This window comes from Arctopsyche grandis, chromosome 11 (genome assembly GCF_051622035.1).
Source record: "Arctopsyche grandis isolate Sample6627 chromosome 11, ASM5162203v2, whole genome shotgun sequence".
NCBI classification, from domain to species: domain Eukaryota; kingdom Metazoa; phylum Arthropoda; class Insecta; order Trichoptera; family Hydropsychidae; genus Arctopsyche; species Arctopsyche grandis.
This window is the reverse complement of record NC_135365.1, coordinates 19,003,540-19,028,194: the sequence shown is the minus strand read 5'-3', so window position 1 is coordinate 19,028,194 and position 24,655 is coordinate 19,003,540. Positions and strand designations below refer to the sequence as shown.

The 24,655-nt window shown below is 30.7% G+C and overlaps 1 protein-coding gene across 1 annotated transcript; it reads right to left on the bottom strand.

Moving 5' to 3' along the window:
- Window positions 1-12,178: 12,178 nt before the first annotated feature.
- On the bottom strand, window positions 12,179-13,879 carry LOC143918653 (baculoviral IAP repeat-containing protein 7-B-like). The gene is made up of 2 exons (XM_077440597.1): window positions 13,594-13,879; window positions 12,179-13,393 (listed from the first exon to the last, which is right to left on the bottom strand). The coding sequence occupies exons 1-2, from the start codon at window positions 13,626-13,628 to the stop codon at window positions 12,586-12,588; spliced, it is 843 nt and encodes a 280-aa protein (XP_077296723.1). The 5' UTR covers window positions 13,629-13,879; the 3' UTR covers window positions 12,179-12,585.
- Between the last annotated feature and the right edge of the window lie 10,776 nt (window positions 13,880-24,655).

Genomic DNA, 24,655 nt, shown 5'->3' with positions numbered 1-24,655 from the left:
AAACGGAAACGTTGCCATTTTTTGTATCCGGTGTCGGAAGGTGGCTTGTCGTTTTCTTTTTCCTCTTATTTTTTCCTCGTGTTGTCGGGATTTGTCGGTCAAAAAATTTAAATTAGGATTGTTTCGCGGCTGTTTTGGGGCTTTAGCACCGACGACCGGATGTTTAAGGGCAGATGTTGTCCTGTTTAATGGTAATTTTTGGGGCGGCTTGACCACGACTGAGCCGCGATTAATTATTCAGGATAACCGGTGCTGTCAGATAGCGCAGTGTTGAATTTTCCAGGAAGCTTTTCCGGAATAATTAAAAACGTTAAAAGTTCACAGCGACGACCGACCACCGTTGTTGCGATAAAAATTCTAACCGACAAATTTAACCATCGAAACGTTTTTTGAACACATTTCCAATTTAAAAATAAACTTTCCAATTATTTTAACTATCGGTTGTGTTACGCAAATAGAGATAAATTAATCGATTTGAAAAACTTTCGGTTAAAACACATACACACGTTCAAATATACAATAATACAATACGAGTATACATACATGTACATACATATTTATATATTTGATCGTTCTGCCAACTCGAAAAAGCTCGAATGCCAATTCTCAATTTACGTATTTGTGTGTAGCTACGTGTGAAAATATCGAGTTATTCGCAAAATGTTTCAAAACGTCACTTATTGAATACAAAATTGAGATGTTTTCGGTGCAAAAACAAAAGCCGGCTTCAAACCGTCCAATAAGCTCGGTAATGAAATACGTGACGCCTACTGTCGAAACGTTCGTTTTGTTTTAGTTCGTTTTTTTTAAACATATATATATATATATATATATATATATTTTGAGTTCTTTCTGACATTTGCGGCGTTGACCACTCTCCAAATTTGACGGCAACTCAATTTATAACCCTCGTCTATTCATCAAATGCGACGGAATCGGTTTTCGAATAGAAATACTAGATGAAAAGGCACACCCCCGTACGTGCTCGTTCGACATCCATTTTGCTATACATATAATGAAAGAAAGCGAAAATTACTGCTTATTTTATTTTTATTACATATGTCGATAGGTTTACGTGGAGAAACATTCAAAGATTAGGCTTTCGTGGAAAAATAAACTTTGAACCAAAAATGTACCATAAACGTGAATGTGGTAAATATATTATATATGTATATAAAAATGAATGTCTGTGTGTGTGTCTCGAATAGACTCCTAAACCACTGAACCGATTACGATGGAACTTTCAGGATTTGTTGTATGCATGTTCGGGAAGATTACTGTGAAAAAAAATGGGAACGGAAACGGGAAAAACGGGAATGGGTGTCATTGCAACGCTCTAATTTCAAATGTTTTCGCGTCGCGACCAACATGTTCGCTGCCCTTCGTTTTCCCGACAAATGGGAACGAGAACGGGAATGAAAACGGGAACAGGAACAGGAATTACATGCGTTATTGTGGCATTGCAACGCATGCCGGGTTCAGCTAGTCTAATATATAATTTCGAAACAGATTTTGTATGTAAGATTTAATGTTTGTTGGGAGCATCGAAAAAAAATCAAAGTTTCTATGACGACGATATCGATAAATGGTTGAATATAATTTTTTTTCGATTCAAATAAATTTAATAAATTACCATTAGTTTCGCCACGTTTAAGCTGTTTATATTACAAATACCGAGCGAAGCCGGCTAAAAACACTAGTAGTCTATAAAGCCAAGCTAGTGTGAAAGGTTATATAAGAAAGCATAATATATGAAACTCTTAGTAACATAAACGTAATAACAGTATAGCATTCTGCATTTAGCCACAATGTACTACATTGGTAGAGCCATTATATACTAGTAGAGAGATCGTGGGTTCAAGTCCCTGCTAAATAAGCTGCTGGCGAGATCTTGTGGCTATTAAAACAAAAGTAGACCATCTCCTGTAAAATTTTCCGATTTTTCTTACTTAATGTTACTTAAGTTTTCTTACTTAACACATCTAATAAATCGGTATCCTTCCCCTCAATTTCTCGCAATTTTTTTTTATTTATTGAATCTTATAAAACTGCTACTTACATACGTATTTCTTGCAAATTTTCTGTTCATTATAAAATTTGTTGATTGTCCATAGTTGTCTGTATTGTATTCCAGTCTGTATTATGTCCCGTTGTGTTTGAAAAATTGTTGATATACAATAATAATTGTATAATATATAAGTATCAACATACATACATATGCATGTGTCACCTTTGGGTAGTTCCTGTCATAGCACATGATGTATGTATGTATGTAAATACACATGTAAAAATATAAATAAAAAATACACCAAAAATTTGAATTTTAAAATTGTTATTACTGTCGGTTTCAAATTTTAACTAACAGTTTTTGAATCATATATTTAGATGTTTTCATAATTTTTGGCATCAAATCCTTATCACTCATCGTATCCTTAAAACTATAAAACTAAAAATCTAAAGTACAGACAACTAGAGAAATACGAATACCTCTGGGTACCTATAAATACGAAAAGTTCATGCTGAAATATGACATGAAATAATTAATTTGTTTGTTGATACATATTTACATAAGATTATCAGTATAATATTTCTGCAAATAAATAAATTTAATCTATTTCACCGATTTTTTAAATTCATTTTACTCGATTTAAAGTTTGTTCAGTCTTTTATTTAATAATAGCGTTACGTGATTAATTAATTATTCCACGTGAACCCAAATTACTTTTAATGGTCTGAAACGATACAAGCCCAAATAGTTGCTTGGATATTTTCACATTTCTGGATCGTAAATTAAAGGTGAAGCAAAATAATATTACATACGTATATTTTTACATACATACGAGTCATTTTTCTTATTTTAATATTGAGTGTACAAATGAATTTATGAATTTGGACCCCCTGTCAAGCTTGGCTTTCGTGCTTTGCATAACTTTGCTAGGAGGTAGCTACGCTACTATCCATAATAAACCATGGAATTTTCAGCATCTCCTTGATTTTCTCTTCTAGGTCCTTCTAGGACGCCGTATTAGCCGTTGTCTTTTTGGTAAACTGAAAAAATACCTTCAAAAGCGATCCTTTATGAACTTGTCATAGCCAGGTTATGCCAGTATATTACATTACAGCCATTAATTGAATCTTTTTCCATTTATTTGAATCACCATCGAAATAGCGACACGCAATTTGAATGAATCCTAATAGCGTGCGTTGAATGTGAAACTCATTGCACTGTCAAAACACGCCAAGTGTATGTAAATACGCTCATTCCAAAATAGTTATCTGTGGCAAATTCAACTTGAAACTGCCACTAATTGGTATCGTTTGGCACAGATTTTAGCCGGAATTAATTTCATCACGCACCGAATAATTTCACCATCAGCTGCTGCATCCGCGTAACAATACACGGAAATTACGCGCGTTTACGATGCAAATTTTACGACGCACTCGCCTCCGCATACGTACCGAAATTCCGAAATTAGAACCTCGGAAACTTTTCGGCGAGCTCTCAAGATAAATAAAACTAGACGTCGGTCGTTTGGTCCGTGGCTACACTTGGCTTAATTGACTTAGCAAGTCAGATGAAGTCTTGTGGTCTGGCAGTCCGGCCAGAGTACAATTTGCTGTGAGGCCGCACGTGAGGAGTTCATCGAGTACCGAAAAACCGGCGTAAATATTCAAATTCATCCGGCAAAAGTTAGATGAAACGTCAACGACAATTACTAAGGTCGTTCTGTCCTTTCGGTATTGTTTTATATTAAAATTTCAAACATATATATATACGTTTTATGTTCAGATGGTATATATATTTTGTGCGTGTCGAAAGAAGGAAAGTGTAGAAATGTCCCATATATCGATTGACTATTTTATTTCCGTCATAAAAATAGATATGAGGAAAAAAGAAGTCATAAAACGATTTACGAGCAGCTTTTGCAATGCGTGATCTGAACAGATGTTCCTTATGTACGAACACGCGACAAAGACATCTATCTATAGGAGCTTTCATCGTGAAAATTTGTATGTGTGAATCTTTCAGTGAAAAAGTGAACCAAGTTCTCTTCGATTCAAAATTAGATACCTTTTTATTACAATTCAAATATATTAAAAAAATTTTGCTTTGTTGATGTTCATTTATTGTGTTTCATATTTTTAGCTTATTAAACAATAAAAATTGTATCGCTTGGAACTTTGACTTGTTTTACGATGGTCGATACTTTCTTTACTTTCTTACTTTCTTCCTTTCACCCTCTCATATAAATTCTCTCGGTTATCATTCCAGCACTTGTTTGTTCTATTCTTCTAGCTACGTAGCCCACCCATTGCCATTTCAATCTCTCCACTACCCTTGTCATACTTTTCACCCACGTATTACATTTTCTATATCTTCTCGTTATGCCGAGCACACAGCATTCCATATTTCTTTGATTGAATTGGATTTTGTATAACATTTTGGCATTCAATGTCTCACATACATGCATAATCACTGCCAAAACACATTGATCGAAAATCTTTTTCTTCGGGCAAAGTGGCATCTTTGATTTAAAAACAGCGTTCGTTCGCCCAAATGCACTCCATCGTGCAAACCCACAATTTTTATACACATTTTCCTATGATGCCATTACGGGTTACCCCTGAGCGATACCTCTGGTATTAAACTTGTACAGAAATCATTTTTTTTTTATTATTTTACAAAATCAATTAATCAAGCACACTCGTCTAACAGATTGCTCCAAAGCGATGAGTGTGCTAAAAAGATTAAGAAGTACAATAGCAAAAAATACAAGTTAAATAAACAAATTATATATACAAATATACAAATTAAATAAGGAAAGGATAACTAAATAAAACATGAAATCATAATAAAATCATAATTAAAAACACTAACTCAACCTTTCTAAATGGTCACGACCTCCATAACTTAGGAAGTGGTGCATAGAATGAAGAGAGACGTGATAAAATATATGTGTGTAAAACCGAATCGGCATCTGTAATTTGTTTCTGATTGACTGGATTGGTCAAAGACGTTTGTGTTTGGTCGGTCGTTAATTTTTTTCGATTCAAATAAATTTGATAAAAAAATAAATTAAGATTTTCATTTAATTTCCATTTACCAAGCGAAGCCGCGTAGCACCACTAGTAGATTATAAATTTGAAATCGTATTCAAATAGTGTTGACATAATTGCTAGGATGGTTCTGTCGATTTTATGAAGAGCCACTTGGTTCATTGGAACACAGATAAATTGGCAAACTCTGATAAGAAACGACCGACTTGGAATGACAAATATCAAATTCTGACCAGCAGCACTACAAAAATACTTCAGAATAAAATTATTTTCAATCGTGGTAAACCCAGGGCTTGAACCTGAGAACCTTGGTGATTATCAACCACGGAGCTATACTGCTTGCATAATTTTTAACTAAGGATCACCAAATTTGTTATATTTTTTTCCATTGAACTCCAAATTATGTAGATCATAGACAGGTTTTAGGGGGGGGGGGCTTTTAAAGTCTTTTATTCAAAGCACTTTGAATAAAAGACTGTGCAACAATGATTTTCATACATACATATGTACATATATAAATTGACAATTAAATCAAAACTCAAGCAAACCACTTGAAGTTCTGTCCTTCAATTTGCAATTCCATAAAATTAAATTTTGTTATTGTCCTTGGAAGTACATATGTACATACATACATAATTTTTATGACGATTTTCCTTATATAATTGTGGGTACTTCAGTGCGTGCGTGAAATTGCTATATTTATATATGTACATGCTATCGGAAAATTAATATAATTAAAAAAAAATACAAGTTTGTCGAACATTCAAATATTGGAAAAAGACGACTCTCTGCATGGTCAATTTTAAGGGATAATTGCGTTTCGATGCGAACTTGCGGCCAGTTACGTATTGTGGACTAACGGCGTTTGTAACGGTGCGTAACGGCCGCCGTTACGTCGGAACACCTGTGACCCAGGATTTAATTGTACACGTGTAACAAAACATCACACAGTTCGTCGAATTGCTGTGTAGCGTATCATTCGCTAACCCTACACACCTAAATATATCAATTAATCGATATATGTACATACATACATATGAATACGTATAATTCATATAATATCCTTCAATAGAAGTGGGACGTATGAATTATTTTATTTTATTCTGCCAAAATCCATTTATGTATAACATGATAATATATAGTCCCACGACAGATAATTAGGCCACCCTTGCAAATTGTACAAATTCTTCATTTACGTACGATTTTATCAGAATAGATTTACGAATTAAAAACAGATGTGTAATTTTGTTGTTACTGATTATATTTACAATTAAATATGTACAAAAGTTATAAATAAATTAGTATTTAATAATAATTCCCTAATTATTAACGCAAAGGCGTACTCTATTAGGTATACTCTCCATATAATACATTATTGTTTTTTTTAATATCATAATCACCCTGCCACACTGATTTCACGTTCATTTCATTACCGAAAAATATGCATTAACATATTTACATACATACATTTATATATACATATATTTAGATGATATTCATAAATGATCAAGATATGTAATTATTTTATTGCTTGGAATTTTAGCAAATCGCTACATTCTGTTTTCTGATTGGTCAAATGATTTATTAAAAATCATACATTAATCTCTTCAGAAACTTTTACAGTAAATATGTAGGTATAATGCACATAGCATTATATATTTGCAAGTTATATCCAATGTAATTAGTTTCAACGTTTACTTTCTGATCTCGATCCTGTTGGAAACTGCGTTGAATTTATAATATTTTGTACTAAATGAATGCTGAAAAGGTGATATAAATGCAAATTTAAATAATTATTGTTCAAAAAGAGAATTTAAAAGGAAGTATTGTTAAATGACGACGCTGCGAAAGCTGTATTCAGAGTCGCATTCTTCATCTCAGATCGTTTTCTGTTTTTTTTTTTAACTAAGTGCTTACTTTCTGTTATTTTTTTATGAAGGGAGTTCTTATAAATTACTGAGTTTAAGTTTAACTCTTAGGGAAAAACGGAAAATACAGTTGAACTTTTCCGACGTGGTTGACCCCTTCCTCTTTACCTAATTAAGCATCTCGATCCTGAGCATTTTCGCTTTTGTCTTTTTCAGCTCAGAGATCTAATGCACCTACATAATTGCAGCTCACGTTTCGACATAAAGTGATATTACGTTTTACGGGGTATCTCTCAATTGCGACCACTTTGCATTTAAAGTTTACGTCTGCGGCAATTACAGTCGGTTTTACCACTTAATCGCGTCTCTATACATATACATACATATGTACATACGTTTAAAAGTGTACATACATATAATTTCAAACCGGACGATTAAGAGAATTATACTAATTCTTCTGTCTAGAATTGTAATCTACGTTTTCACATCGCAAAGAGAATTCGACAAAACGCTCCATTTTCAAAATGCTATTGTAATTTAATAGGCAATTAACCTGAACGGAATTTACGACACGGTTAACTCGCTCCAATATAGAATCTGATTATGAGAGGCTTTTGTGGAACCATTTGAGACTAAACTGAGTTTTAATTGAAAGCTTTCCATTTCTGACTCTAATATCAATACAAATTGTAAGACGAAATCAACAATTACATAAATACATATATTTTATAAAATATACCCATATTACAGTTGAATATGCCTTAATCATTTAATATTACGATCTTTTTCAATTTAATATTGGAAGTACAATTTTTTTTTATCATTTCCGAGAACGGAAATTATACTTTGTATATAAGTATTCAAAGTTGTTACAATTATATTTTATTTTTATTATAAAATACCAATATAAATGAAACATTTTTCTCAATCACGTATTATCAACCACAAGTTACATTTTTGTCAATTTAATTCCCATATTATACATATAATAATAATAATAACAATAACATTTTTATTCCAAACGATACGGAGAATAGTGCAATCCCCATCGTCTATATAAATTATTATATAGATAATATTATATAAATACATATAATTAACCAATAATTATAAAATGAATTTAATTTCAATAGTTATTTATAACCAGAAGCACTGATTGATTCAATCCCGTGAGTTAGCCTTGATTGAAAATAATTTATTCTGAGTATAATCTGTAGTGCTGCTGGTCAAACTTGGATATTTGTAAACTTAATCAACCGTTTCCTATCAGTGTTTTCCAATTTATCTAATTTCATTATTGAAGTGGCTCCTCATAAATTTGACAAAAAACATCCTACCCACTATGTAACCACTATTTGAAGATGATTTCAAAATTTATAATCTATAAATTTACAAAATCAATACCATAGATATCGCTCAGAGGCAACCCGAAAATAGCATAATGTGAAAATATAATATTGATTAATTTTTTTATTATATTTATTATTTATTTTTAAATTAAAATTTTTCTTTTCTTACAAAACTAATCTTTATCAGCCTATACGTACTTATGTACAATTTACATAATTAAAATAATTTTAATAGAATTCAATAATTAATAAATGATATGAATCGTAAAAGTTTGTTTGTATACATTTTGAAAGCACGTGTGTGTATAATAAATTAGTAGAGCAGTATAAAGTTATCCAATAAATATTGAGTTTCTGTTCTTCCCGCATTCTAGAACTACCTACATGTACACACACACATATATATATATATATATATATATATATATATATATGTGTGTACATGTAGGTAGTTCTAGAATATATATATATATATATATATATATATATATATATATATATATATATATATATATATATATATATATATATATATATATATATATATATATATATATGTATATGTATAACGCTAAAGACTAGAAATGTGCGCCCAAACAAAGGATTATTGAAAATACGATCTTGGTAATTTTCCAGTTTTTCTTCCGAGCGCGAAACAAAAGAAATGGCGGAAAATTGAAGCTCGGTATGAAAAAAGGGAAGAAAAGTGGATAATTTTGCGGTAGAACGAATCCATAGAATACGAAACGTTCTAATGATGAGCGTGAAAGCGACAGGTTTATTTGAAATGGTACCGATCGGTTATTAGTCTTTGCTGAAGCGAACAAATCTTCATTGCATGACGATAAATTGACTTTTTAACACTTTTTTGAAAAAAATATTAAATTACCATCAGTTTGATTTTTTTAACGTGAAAATTTAAGGGTTTATATCAATAAAAATATACTCTGTGGGCTAATATTATGAAATAAAAATAACGTAAAATTTTTTCATTTTCATTTTTATGTTTTTACAATATTTATTACAATAATATTACAAACACAACTGAGCTGTTAGATTCAAAAGTGGCGGAAGTACAGTTTTCAATTCCAAAAACACTATTTCTGTTGACTTAATTCACAAATTGTTATCACTTTTTTTGATTCGATATGTCCAGAATCTCAGAAAAGCAGAATAAACGTATTACAGGTGACCAATATTTTGAAATATTGTTAAATGCAAAACATTATATTTAATGCTTTGCGAAATATTTCTCGAAATGAAGAAAAGTGAACTTTTGCCACTTTCAAATATAACGGCCCAATTATTTATTCATAAAAATAAATAAGAACAAATAAATTTAATAAAATAACAATTAATAAAATAATCAAAATTTATATATTGTATATGCATGAATATTTAATGACAAAAATCCAAATTTTAACCTTTGAATTTTTGTAAGCCATCCATTTTCCTAATCTTATATTATTATTATTATCGTATTTGCGATATATTTATGTGTGTATAATCAAAAATAAAAAAAACACTATCATTTTGATGTTGTTAAGGCTGAGAAACCGTTTTTTTTTTATTTATACATATTACTAATTTTTTCCAAAAATTAGTTTTTGTGTTATTATTATTCATGTTGATCTATCAAAATGTGTAAACTTTAGTACCAATGAACATATTTGAATTTTTAAATTTTATATACCTACTTATTCTACCCTCTTTGAATAAGTACCCAATTAAGGTGAAGGGTTCATCAATTTTCCAAATAGAGACTGCTTTTATTCTAAAGTACTTCTCGCGTTCTAAATGTTTTCAAATGAAATATAATATAATCTAGTACATATTTATACAGTGTACCCTCCAGTTACAGAAATCAATATCATCTTATCTGTCAGTACCACGCACACTGTATACTGCGTAGGTAGATAACTAAATGTGTACACAGATGTATGTATGCAGTATAATCTAGGTCCTTCGATATCGGCTATCTGATAAAAGTCCACTGGTGTTGTTTATAGTGCAGCGTATTTTTTCGTAACGTAAAATTGTGACCGTCGGAACCTTGTCCAAATAAAACTTTTTCCCTAATAAGAATTTATGAATCATTTTCCCCGCTCCTTTATTGCGAGATACGCGCCAAAAGCTCTGAGAAACGCCTTCGACATTATCTTTCACGTATTTGTGCAGCCGGGGCTCAAGGTGTTATCCCTGAAATATATTGCATTCCCGGCGGATCACTTTCACTTTATGGACTTTCGATTCAATCTTTCGAAAGTGCCAGTTAACACCGTAAGCTATGGCTGCTCCAATTTCGCTCAGAATTGAAAACAAGAAAATCGAACTTCTTCGGAGAATGAAAATTGCTGTTATCAATGCTTAATTCCGTCAAATAACTTTGTATTGAATCAACTATTTTATACATATTTCTGTTGTGTGGTTTTTCCCGACTTTATCGCTAAATTCCAGTTAAATATATTCGTTTGCATGTATGGATTATAATTAAACAGTTTCATTGTTTATTCCACCGCACAATTGTTTATCTTTATAGATTTTAATCTTGTCACTTAGAACACAATCTTATCAAAATTAATTGTCGCTCAAAATTTTCTAACAATAATGTGATGCTACTCATTCAATTACGTTCCATTGTATATGACAAACATATAAATTTCAAAGAAAATGCGTTTTATTTTCGATCTAATCGGCTATTATTTAAATAAGCTGTTCAATTTTGATCAAGATATGATAGAAGAGGGTCCAGCAGCCGAAGATGCTGATGCTGACTATCAATACACTTGGGATATGTTTAATGTGGATAAACACTACTTCTGCTTGGCTGGATTGCCGAAAATGGATTTCACTCATGATTTTTAATTCTGAATTATTAATTTGAAAAATATAATGTTTGTTTATCACATATTGTAAATAATTTTTTAAATAAATTAATAGAATTTAAACCTTGTTTCACTTCACATGTACATACATATACATACATACATATTTATCTTATACATAATGTAGGGTTGTAATAAAATTGAATACATAGATATGTATGTACAATATAATATGTGTATATTAAATAAATACAGAAAAAAATCAGACAGTGGAACACAAGGAAATATTTAAAAGTTATGTTAATTATAAATTATTTTATTTAAAACAATTCAATTTAATAAGAAAATTGTTATTTTAGTTTAAATTACATATACCTGCATTTACATTTTAAATATTTTAAATAGATAAAATACGTAATTTGAATCGTAAAAATCCATTTTTTTATTATTTTTTCATGTAAAAATTAATATATACCTATCTTAATTATTTTATTAAATATACTCTATCCAAATCCATCAAAAATTAAGATTGATTTTTATAAAATGATTGCCTCCATTAATGGATATTTATTTCAGATCATTTTATTTTATTTTTTCGATTGAAAAATGACTATTTATCCATATTTTATAGAAATTGTAGTGCCTAAATTCGCTGAAAGCTATCATTTTAAAAATACTTTACAAACTTTCGTAACCATCAATAAAATACGCGTGATAGTAAAAAAATAAATCAATTTAAAACAAACTCCAACTTGGGAGTCGTTGCATGCATTGTTTCATAATATTGAGATATATTATGAAAAACTTATAAACTAGATTTTATATACATATGTACATATTAACATCCATTGAATTTAGTAATAAATTTAAATTAAATAAACTATTAAATAAATATATATATATATATATATATATATATATATATATATATATATATATATATATATATATATACATGTATGTATATATGTACATGTATATATAGACACAGAAAGCATATTTGATAAATATTAATGACCTTTTGTTAGCAAGTGTTTGATCAAAGCTTTGTTTGATCAATTTATCTTTCCTCTATGTTACTCGACGCTAAAAAAATCACAAATATAATATATAAAAATGCACGCTTGTTACAATACATGTAAATAATAATATTTGCCATAATATCATTTTAAGTTTTTCTCAATTGTATCTGAACGATTTATTATTTTCATCGGCAATTTTATTATAATTATTTAAGCCCGGGGTTGGTTGAACTCCATCCCTGCCTGCACGTATTTTTGTATGATATCAAAAAGTATATTATGCATCCTTTGGACAAATTAAATTCATTGTAACAAACTAAATAAAATCAAAATATTATTGTTTTTAAACATAAGAAATGAATGCAGTTTGTGTCATTTTTTTCTGAAACAGTGACAACTTAAAACTGGTTTTTAAGAAAATAAATTCATTTCTTATGGTGGAAAGCTATTTATTAGACTTGTTTCATCCATAGTTTATAGAGAGTATATCTGTAATTTCTAATCTGCAAAGTGGACACCTCGTGGATTTGAAACAACATTGATCACATACAGCAACATGGCCACATGGGTCAAAGCACACTGATACTGGCTTATCATAGCAAACGGCACACGTATGATTATGAAAAACGGTGGATGTTTCTTCATCATCACATTTTTTTTCAGTTAAAGCTTTACGGCGTTTATCTTTTAATTCTTCGCGCTTGCAGCTAGCAGATTTTATGAAATATATTCCCTTCCTTTGAATCATGAATTGACATGTTGGGATCCAATAAGCATGTTCTATAGAAGGGTCGTCATTCTCTTCCCAGTTACTCAGTTTACCGCCACAAAAAAAGCATTGTACCTGATCAGCTTTGCCTGTGTATATTAATCCAGCATCAGCCATATCCTCGGGTTTTTGTTTCAACGCAGCGGGCCAAAATCTAAACGTTTGCATACGTTTTTGGAAAGACAAATATAAGAGCATCTTAGGACTATCATGTCTGATAGAAGTCAAAAAATGACATCGAGGCTTTTCCAAATAATGCTTTGCCGTTGGACTTTCACCCTTTTTTAGATTTAAAATGTAATCACAACTGAAGCACTTTATTTTGAATATTTCATGATTGTAGTAAAACCCAGCTGATCCCAGTTCCTGTTTCAAAATTTCGGCCCTTTCTGTATTTGCCGATAATTTATTGATATCACCGCAGTTATCAAATGATTTTATTCTGTTGTCGACGTCGTACAAATTGTAATCTGTGATATATTTATTATCATTGTATTCTCCCCTGAAAAATAATATATAATGGAATAAATTAAAACGAAAATCAGGAAATGAGGGATTGCGTCAAAACTGCTAACACTATTTTAGATAGTAAGCTTTTTATTCTACATGATTTATTCATTGCTAACGAATTATTACACTTGGAATTTCTTAAAACCGTATTGTATAATTATGAAATAAATAAACATTAATAAATAAACTTACGCCACTGAGTTCTGTTGTTGAAATGTCTTTGCCATGAGGTATTCTTAAATTTTTTTTATTATTAATTTCCGTAAAACAACTGATAGATTTAAAATAATCTACTAAAATATTTCACCAATAGAAATGTAATAAATTTTAATAACGATATGATTATTATAATATCTGTCGTTTTTACATTTGTAAATGAACAATTTTAATGAAAATGCCTTTACATGGGCAAAATCCCCAGTGAAATGAACGAAATAGTTGAATCCTACATTTACTTTACGATATCTACAATCTGAGTACTGATTAGATAGTACATACATATACATATATCGTGTCGCATATGTGGATAATGGACGTTAGTCATTTGATAATATACATATTTCACAAAATTGATATCTTTATATCATCAAATACACACATATTTATTTTATTGTTAAAATCAATATACACTCGTCATTACAGATCGCTCCAATGCGACGAGTGTACGATAACGGTCAGAAATACAATAATACATATACAATCAGAATACATATCATATGTATAACAATTAATCAGTACAGAAATAATAATCATAGAGACATCTATGGATCATTTTTAGATTTTTGTGTACAATTATTATTACAATTTTTATACATATAATAAACACGAAATTATAGAAATGTCTATAGAGATATCTATAGATTTCAGTTTAATGTGCATAATTTTTACAAATTATACACACAGATTTTGTGACAACAGGAAATGATCTAATACCAATTTTCAGGAACCGTTTCAACAATGATCAGATAAAATTGGCAAACTCTGATAGAGAAGCGATCGATTTGGAGTCATAAAACCCCCAAACCTAACCAGCAGTTTGACGAGGACTCGAACTTTCGACCTCAGTGGTGCTAAATATATACGCTACCATTAAGCCAAACTGCTGGCTTATATTATATATATATATATATATATATATATATATATATATATATATATATATATATACATATATATGTAATATTATATATAATATATATGTAATATTATAATATATATGTAATAATATATACATATATGTAATATTTTCGAGCGATAACTAAGCTTGCTTATTAATTTATATATTTTATTATCTTACAGGTGTTGTAAAGTGTGCGCCCGCACACTTGGCGAGATGTGCGGAGGATTTAGCGGCACTTGTGAACCAGGCCTGAAGTGTCTAGATGGGACATGTACATCGAACGCATTGTAATATTTTTATCAAAAAGTGATCAAGTGACACCGAAACGGTTAAATGTGTTGTGTTAAAAAAAGTCGAAAAATTTGTAAAAATAATTAAAAAATAAATACATACATGTATGAAGTATTAATTGCTTCGAGAATCACAGGTAAGCCAGAGTCGACTATTAAATTTTTCATAAATTAACCATTTCGATACTATATACTCGTACATATATATGTACATTGAAAATTCTTGTATGAAAGTCCGCGACTATTAGATATATTAGGAAATATATTTTTTTCTTTTTTTAGGCTTTTCTGTTTCAATTCGCTTATTGGTCTAACACTACTCCTACATTCTTCCAATCTTTTTGAAACTTTGCCATTTTTACATACCTCTTCTTATTATAAGCTCAGCTTTACACAACTCGTACTTTGTACATCATAAATAATTTAATATATTAAAAATTTCTATTGATATATTAAATTTACTATTAATATATTAAAAATGTTCTACCCGCTTTCAGACACTATTATTCTGAATATACGGCTCTTGCATTTTAAACTGCTGACAAGTATTATTTTCTTCACTGCAATCTCGGCTCATTCGATTTGTAACCGTCTTGCATATTCCACCAGCATAACTTGACCAAGTTGACATCGTATATTGGTTTATGTCTCGAAAAGTTTTGATAATTTCTAAAAACTAAAATATTAAGATCAACTACCACTATTTGGTTATATTATAATAAATTTAACAAATGAACAAATTACCTTATTCCTCATTTTATTTTTATATATAATTTTATATATAACATTTTATTTTTATATATTATATATTAACAAACATCAATATCACATATATATAATATCGCTATTCTGTGTGTCTGTCTAAAATAACGCTCGCCGTTTCGATCGACGTACGTCACAGCTAAACCACTGCCAAAACGTATGGATGAATACAATAACAAAAGAAAAAAACTTATATATATACTGATCGCTACTAATATTTCCACATGGTAGAGAATTTATAGCCATCTATTGAAAATTTATTTTATTAATTAATTGATTTTTCTATTGGTATTTTATATTATTTACATGTATGTAGTTAGGTAGTTTTTACCTTTTTTTTCATATTAAACAATAAATTATAAATTAAATATATTTAAAAGGTATTTGAAAAAAATTCCACCACGTGGAGATAGAACACATGACCGACGACACAATTCTTTTAATTTTTATTATTATTTAATAACTTAATGCCATCACCCATGCGATAATATTTCATCGGGTACAACACTAGTCTAATATATAATTTCGAAAGAGACTTTGTATGTAACTATGTAAGGTTTAATGTAAAGTCAAATTTAATAAAGAAAACAAATGAATATTCAAATAAATTTAAGTATAATAAAACTATTCAAATAAATTTAATAAAATGTTTACTATTAGATTAGCCATGTTCCAGCGGTTTATATTACAAATACCTGGCGAAGCCGGGTAAAACCACTAGTAATAATATAAGCGAATTATTATTATGTTCTTTGAAGATAGCTTAAATCCAATAAGTATGCTATAAAAAAATATCAGTTTTTGTAGAACACCGGAATAAATTATATTTGCCGCAATATGAATATAAATATAATATACAAATTATATTTGCCTCAACATCTTTTTGCAAAAATTTTATTTGAATTCGACGAAATATATTTCCGTAATGTAAGTTGCTTGTAACCAGACTGTAATCTCGAATTCCTTTTTGAAGTATCTTCTCTCTGGTTTGGCTTCTCATCTCGCTTTTCCAGAAAATATCAGTTCTCCATTTTCCAATCCGAATTTACTTTTTCAATAAGGAGCAAGTTATCGCCGTTGTATGCGCGTACTCACTCTTCTTTGAAAATTTTTCAAATGAAAAATGATACATATAATCTGACGCGATCGAAATGCTATTGAAACACCCATTGACCTTTGCCACTGTTGAAAGTAGACGGCTTTCATTCGATCGTGTTCAAAAAATAAGTCGACGTATTTGGAAAAAGTTCAGAATGAAACTTTTGGCCGATGAGCGGCTAATGAGGGTGGACTCTAATGGACTCTTTTCAGGCAGAGCCTGGTGTTCAGGACACCAGAGAGTAATTACTTTTGTTTAAAATTTACCCATCCCCATCCTCCTTCTGCTTTTTCTTTAACTTACCAACATTCCTTGCTGAGAACATTACACTATTAATCACGTCAATAGCAACCGGATGATGATGATTTATATTGCTCGATTAATCACTAGACTCGTTTTCACAATAATTCAGCTCGTGAAAATTTTCTTGCAAAAATTTTGTTCAAGTACTTCGAATGGCATACATATTCCGTTAAATACCGATGGAACAAATTACCAAAAAAAATCTATTTTAATATAAGATGCAAAAACTAGTACAAAAAATATCACTGACATTTCCATACGACCCTATCTAACTCCAACTTTGACTCAGCCAAGTATTAGTATTTGCTTTCATTTTTATTTTTTTTAATTCTTTTTATTATTTTTATTTTATTGTTTTGTTAGTAATTATTTATTCTTTTTAATTATTTATATTGATAAAAATGAAATGCAAATATTGAATTTGCAATTAATTATATGCTGTGTTATATTATTTTAATGTTAATGTACAGCATAATAGGAAAAAAAAGAGCTCAAAAACCTATTTACAATGATTCAGCTTATATGTACAGATGTAAATGCTCATAATACATTTTATACATAATATTAACTAAAGACTCTCTAAAGTCGACGATCTAAAGTAGATTGTGTTTAGGTAATCGGTGTTTATACCTGAAAGAAAAAAACACATATCTATTTTGATTATACATACATAAATAGAAATATCTATTTACATTATTTATACACAGATCTATTTTGATTATGTACTATAGATCTATTTATTTCTGAAAACACAGATATATTTTATTGTAATCACCGGACTCTTCAGTAGTGTGCTAGAAGTTGGTTATTAGTGATTCTAACATAGAATCTACTGGTTAGTTTGTTAGTAATGTCCGTGACTAACGAGATATTATTTATGGCATGCAGTTCTTTCAAGTATACATGGATGTATTATAAATTATTTTTAGGGATTTATTTTGTATTATTATTACGAGCTTGTAAAGGTAAATATTGGAGGCTTTATTCCATACAAGTAAAGAACTATGACAATTCAATATTATCGCCTTACATTTTGCTACCTCAATGTGAGGGGCCCATCTCATTCTTTTATCGAACGTTATTTCTTAATATTTTATAATACAGCTTTATTTCCGACTATTTTCCATGACTTCAACTCTTACTTAAACAATCGTATATAAAAATCAATCAAATAAAATTTTATTAATTTATATACATTGTGTCTCTATTCAGATTGTAGAATTGGTCGATACAGTCGATCTTACTACTATAAATTGGAAAGTCTAAGCCTTATTTTAGTTTAACTTGTCAGTAGGAAAAAAATATTCGATTGACATCGACAGTAAGGTTCTCTGATCAAGATAAACTGGAAAGAATCGAGATCTAAAGTTTGCCTACTATTAAGTATGTACATATGTACTTTCGTATATAGACTTAAGTTTATTGAATCATATACAAATTTCAAAACCAACTCAAGCTTTATAGTCAACTGAAATTTAATTTTCTAAAATTTTAAAATTTTCCTAATTTTCTAATCATGAAATAACTTTTTTTTTAAAACAAATTAAACAAGAAACACAAAAAAAATTTACTCTCATATTCTCAACATGCTAATACATATGTACATACACTAAAGAAATATATTATTACACCTTGGTTAATTAATGCCTTGATTCATACGTAGATTGTCGAGATATACACTTCAAATGCGACATTTCCGGGTTGCTTATCTTTGAACTACGTACTCTTCTCCTAATTTTTACTTCGGCTGATTCAATTTTTATCAGTATGTGTCGATTCAAATACCGCGATGATGCAAAAAATAGTCATACGTAAAAAAATATCCGTAGTATAGAGTATGACATTTAAACGTTCGCATATACATATGTATGTATGTACCTATGTATAGTATTATTGAACAAACAACGGTAAAATTTATCGCAGCATTTGTAGACACTAATTAATTTATGTCGCGGCGTGGGTGGACGTATTAAAGCGATAAAGAAAATGCAAATAAGTCGGAAAATTCTCGTACTACGCAAAGACATGCTCTAATTCAGTTACGCTTTAGTACAACTAGTGCAAACGTTTTCACCTTCCTGGAAAGTGTTTGTGCAATATTTTCCGTGCGGGAATATGCCAGCCGTACACAAATTAGATTTTCTTCAAAGCTGAGCACACCGTGTTTAAATTACACAAGATGCTGAAGCTTTACGAAAAAAACCGAATTTTACTAGTACCAGTGCAACCCTAAAAGCATAACCATCATATGTATAAGCTAACCAGCAGCGTGAACTAGTGTTTAGCATATATGCTTTCGAACATAGTCACCGGTTCGATTCCCACTGGTTGCTGCTGGCCAGACCTTGATTTATGACTCCAGGTCGATCGTTTCTTATCAGAGTTTGCCAATTTATTTGATTTTCATTGAAACGATTCCATCCAATTGGCAACCTATACCCATTTCTCGTAAATTATGAGTTTTCAACATCTTGAATTTTGCTGATTCGTATGAAAATGCTGCAAATTTGCCCATTAATGTCTCGCGAGTTTTGAGTTTTTCAGCATCTCGAAATTTGACGATTTATAAAAAAATGCTCCGAAAATGTAAACTTATCAAAAATGTATCCATAGATGTCTCTATGATGCTTTGTCAAAATTATTCTAAAAATTGTATATAGATGTTTGTAATTGGTTTAACTCGAAATTAACGAGACATCTATGAATTTAAACCTATACATACATTTTTATTGCACATAAATCATACTCAAATAGTGGTGACATAGTAGGTAGGATGGTTTTTAGCCAATTTTAGTGGAGGAGCCGTTTCAACAATGAAATTAGACAAATTGGCAAACTCTGATGAGAAACGATCGACCTGGATCACATATATCCAAGTTTGATCACTAGCATTACTTAGAATAAATTCCTTTCAATTGAAGTCAACACACGGGATCGAACCCGGCGACCTCTCGATACTAAGCCCAGTCACCGAGCCATGCTGCATTATGAATTTTGTCGGCTATTGCTGTTTCGGATAAGTCACTAGCACACTACGGAACATGTTAATGTGTCCATAAATAATGTACTAAATAATATTTTTCGTACTGCTGTTTACGTGCAGTTGCCAGCTTGAGCTGTAGTGGAATAAACTTAAATCATAAAATATTATATGAATATAATTTTTTTTTTTTTGACACTTACCTGGAACCCATTTTTGTTATATTAAGTGATTGCGCTCGTAGAAAATGACAAAAGTTTTCGCTTGTGAAAATTCGTGTGTAAATTTTCAATTGTTAATAACTTTAAGGGTTGTTGTTCACGTCACGTCTGGCACGCCAGGCTCGCGCTCAGTAAATTCGGCTGATTTCCAGGGGTGTGTGTATGTGTGCTTTGCGACCCCTGAATAAAAAACGAGCCCACGTACGTCTCGTACATCATCGCCCATTTGCGCGACTAGCAGTTCTCAGGGCACGTCAATCTTTTATTTCGTTCACGCGCCGACAACCCTTTGATTGACAACGCCTGAATATTTGTGTTCACACGAACCACAACCCTGCCGATAAATTTGGTAAACGGAAAAACATGCCTTTTAGTGTCGCTTTCAAATTATTTTTTTTAAATTTAATTAATGGATAAAAAAATAAATATGAGAAAATATAAAAGCGTATAATACTAAGTTTTTGTGAGATGAGTGTAAATGAGAGTGAAAAATGAAGTTTTGCCACTGTTTGAATGAGTTGCAAAGGGGTGGTAGAAAGGCGAGTATGGTTAACTATCTGTCATCGCTTCGATCTTACACAAGATTCCGATGAAAATGTTAAGGAGTTAATGATTAAACTCCTCTAGCCATGTCAGAGACATTAGCATACTTCAATGTTAGCTAGTCCCCGTATATCGGTAAGATATCAAAGCAACATGAAGAGTGGAAGTGGTTCAAAATCAGATCACATTTTGTTGACGCGCAAGAATGTAACTGAACTAACAGAGTAAAGAAAATAAAAAGATTGTAAAAATCAAACTTAATTGTTATAAGTTTTACAATTTATAATGAATACATTAATTTCTAACATACATATGTGCCATGACAGGTTGCCTCATGGCGTCACCTATGATCAGATTTTTTGTACATATGTAAGTACTAGTAATTCTAAACATTACAATACAATTATTATTATACAAAACAATAGAGGCATCTATGAATAAATTAATATAATCAACAGCCAACAATTTAGAGGGATCAGCAATCAACAAGGGGGGAGAAAACGCTAAAATTAATTAAAGTGACTTAAAAAGTCTTAATTAAAGTGACTCAAAAAGTCACTTTAATTAAGCTAGATAACTAGTAGGATTATAATATCGATCTGGATTATAATATCCACCCAGATCTCACCAGCAATCTCACCAGCAGCATATATGAATCGAATAATTTCTCGATTCCGGCCTGGACTCGAAGTCGCGACCTCTCTACTGGTATACATATGTATGTACATAGTGATCTTTTGGATGGAAAAATAAATAAATAAGCGTTTGCGTATCTTTATAGGATAAAATATGGTGGTTATGTACGTGAAAATACAATTGAAATGGGAATTATAAAAAAACAAACTAACAGTTGTAATTGTATCGTAAAACTAATAAAAAGAATTGAATAAATTTTCAATAATTAAGTACTGTGGGATTAAGTTCTACAAACTAGATTCTAAAAGAACAAAGTTTAAGTTCTTAGGTAAAATGAATGATGAAGTTGGTAACATGTATTGTGACGCATAAACCGAGTATTGAACAATATTTTAAACCGCTCCCAACAACGAGATCTTACAGTACTAAAATTTACACCTTGAAATTTTCAGACTACAGCTGTAATCGACTATAATATTTTCGCGTAGTGTATTTGCCAACAAATTACATAAATTAAATTCCTAACAGTATAGAGTTTAAAAAAAATAAAATACAGTAATATATACATATATTGTAGATGAATATTTTGGAATGGGAACTTTCAACATTAAATCCGCATGACCTCGAAGTCACATTAAATTACTAAGAATTTTATTAATCTATGAAAGAGTGGAAATTCGATATCTGCTTCCATAAACTTTAAGACGTAAACTACATAAATTTAAATACTAAATTTAATTTAGTTTGGCTTCAATTGAAATTTCAGGTGGGACCACTTACATATATTATATAAGTGACCTTATTTCCCATGACTAACAACGGAACGCTCCGCAAAAAAATTGTCCGTCCCCTCTATATAATATTATAAATATTAAATAGAAATATTAAATTAAATATTATATAATATTTCATTTTACAGTTATTTAAAAATAATAGCACAAAGGGATTCTTTTTCAGAAACATGAAAAATAAATATGTGTATAAATTTATATTTATATAATAATATTCGTTTTGAAGAAACAATTTTATGTATTTGGAAAAACAAGGAAAAATACAGAAATATATCTATAATAAAAATTTTTAGACGGACAAGACGAGAAAAATCAAACAATTTTACGAAAACGACAGAACAGTTGTGGCCAAAACGGGACATATGGTCACCTTACTTATATGCTTTTAAAATACCCTAATATTTTTCTTCAATATTTTTTATTGAACAATTTCACTATGTATTACACTTAGAGCGGTTTCAGACTAGCGTTTTATACGCGCGTATAAGCTCGTTTATTTGGCTATATTTAATAAGCAAAACATTAATTGGCTATATTTAATATTAAATTAATATTTAATATTGGCTATATTTAATATTAAATTAATATTAATATTTAATATTGGCTATATTTAATATTAAATTAATATTAATATTTAATATATAATACAAAACATATAGGCAATATTAAATAATGAAACGTAAAGGAGGTATGTAAAAACATGCACTTCCAAAAACGAGCTTATACGCGCGTATAAAACGCTAGTCTGAAACCGCCCTTATGCGTGCATATTTTTATAAAAGCAATACGTATTTAGACAACAATCCATTAAATGCCTTAAATATCTTGGAAGTTTAATAAAGTATATGTACATATATAAGGTATACAGTTGCTAGGTAGCATACTAACTAGCTGGTTCGTTGTTTTGATTGTCCGATATTCGGATGCTTTTTTCGAATATATTATCGATTAATAGTGTCGTGTTTTTGCATTGTGTGTAGTGTTATTGGTGTTGCTTTCATTTTTGATAAAAAATTTGCAATTGTGATTTAAATACAGTGGTTAAACTGATTTCTGAAAATATATATCGATAAATTATTATATACTTAGTACGGTAAAAAATAACAAAAGAAGAAAGAATAAGAAAAAATTGTCATTTGTTATTTTTTTTATTTGAATTTTTACAATGGGCGATTGTTGTAAAATGTGGCGTGAACTATGTGTCAATGCAATTGATCGTATTGAGAAAAGATTTTCATCCTTAGAGCAGTTAATGCGAGGCTTGAATTCTCCTGTACTTATTAGAAGTGTTGTGCCTTCTCCTTCTGTTTCTCTCGTTGCTGATGCAGCCGTAAAGATGGGCAAAAAGAAAAGAAATAGACGTAAATCTGGTCTGCGAATTAATCATGAAAAACCTGGACAACCCGCATTACCTGACCGACCTTCGGCTGAACATCCTCCACTTAGACGTAAATTTGAGGTGGGAACAGCAGCTTCGGGAGTTATTGTTTCCGTCAAAAGGAATGTCAATATACATATATGGAAGCTCTCGTTGGACACTTCGTGTGACGAGGTTTTGACTCACGTTAGTGCCATCTGTGGATTAAAGGATGGTATTGTGGTTTCCCCTCTTAATGCACGAGGATCTTATACATCCTTTAAGGTATCTGTTCCTGCTTCTGTCGCTGGCCTGTTATTTTCTGCTGGTTCTTGGCCTGCTGGTGTTCATTTTGGTAGATTTAAAGATTGGGGAATGAGCATTAAGAATATAAAATCGAATACTAATACTACTTCTATGTCTGCCACTGACGTTGTTTCATCATTAGAGCTGCGCCCAAGTGTTTCATTTGCTGATGTTTGTTCGGGAGCTGCTAAATGTTTGAAGCCTGATATTAAAACTACGTCTGCAAGTATTGGTGAATCTTCTATGGAAACGGTCGCAGTGACGTCTATATATGCCTCTTCTCCTACATTTGCCTCTTCTCCTACATCTGCCTGCTCAAATGGTCCTGATAGTCGTGATGCTGTTGTGACTGTGTTGGCTTCTTCTTCTGCTTCCTCTTCCGTTTCGTCTCCGTTGGCTCAATCAAAACTGCCATTTCTTGTCTCAAAGAAAGTCACGCGCCAAACTGGGAAACCGAAAATTGGTAATTTATTACCAAAATGTACGAGGTCTCAGGACAAAGCTGGCTGCGTTTAATTCAGCCGTTTCTACTATTTGTGATGATATGGTAGCACTAACGGAAACATGGTTGACTTCATCATTTTTTGATGCTGAACTTTTTGATTCTTCCTGGAGGGTGCATCGTCGCGATAGAGTTGATCGACGTGGTGGTGGTGTATTATTTGCTTGTCGTGATTGGTTTCGGTCAGTCCGGATGACAAATTTTGAAACTCTATCTGGTGAGGACTTATGGGTGAGAGTTGATTTTATATTTTTGAGAATGTTTATATGTGTGGTTTACATTCCGCCTGCTGCGAAAGAGGACGTATACGAGTTATTGTTTGTGAATATGATGAATGTGCGTGA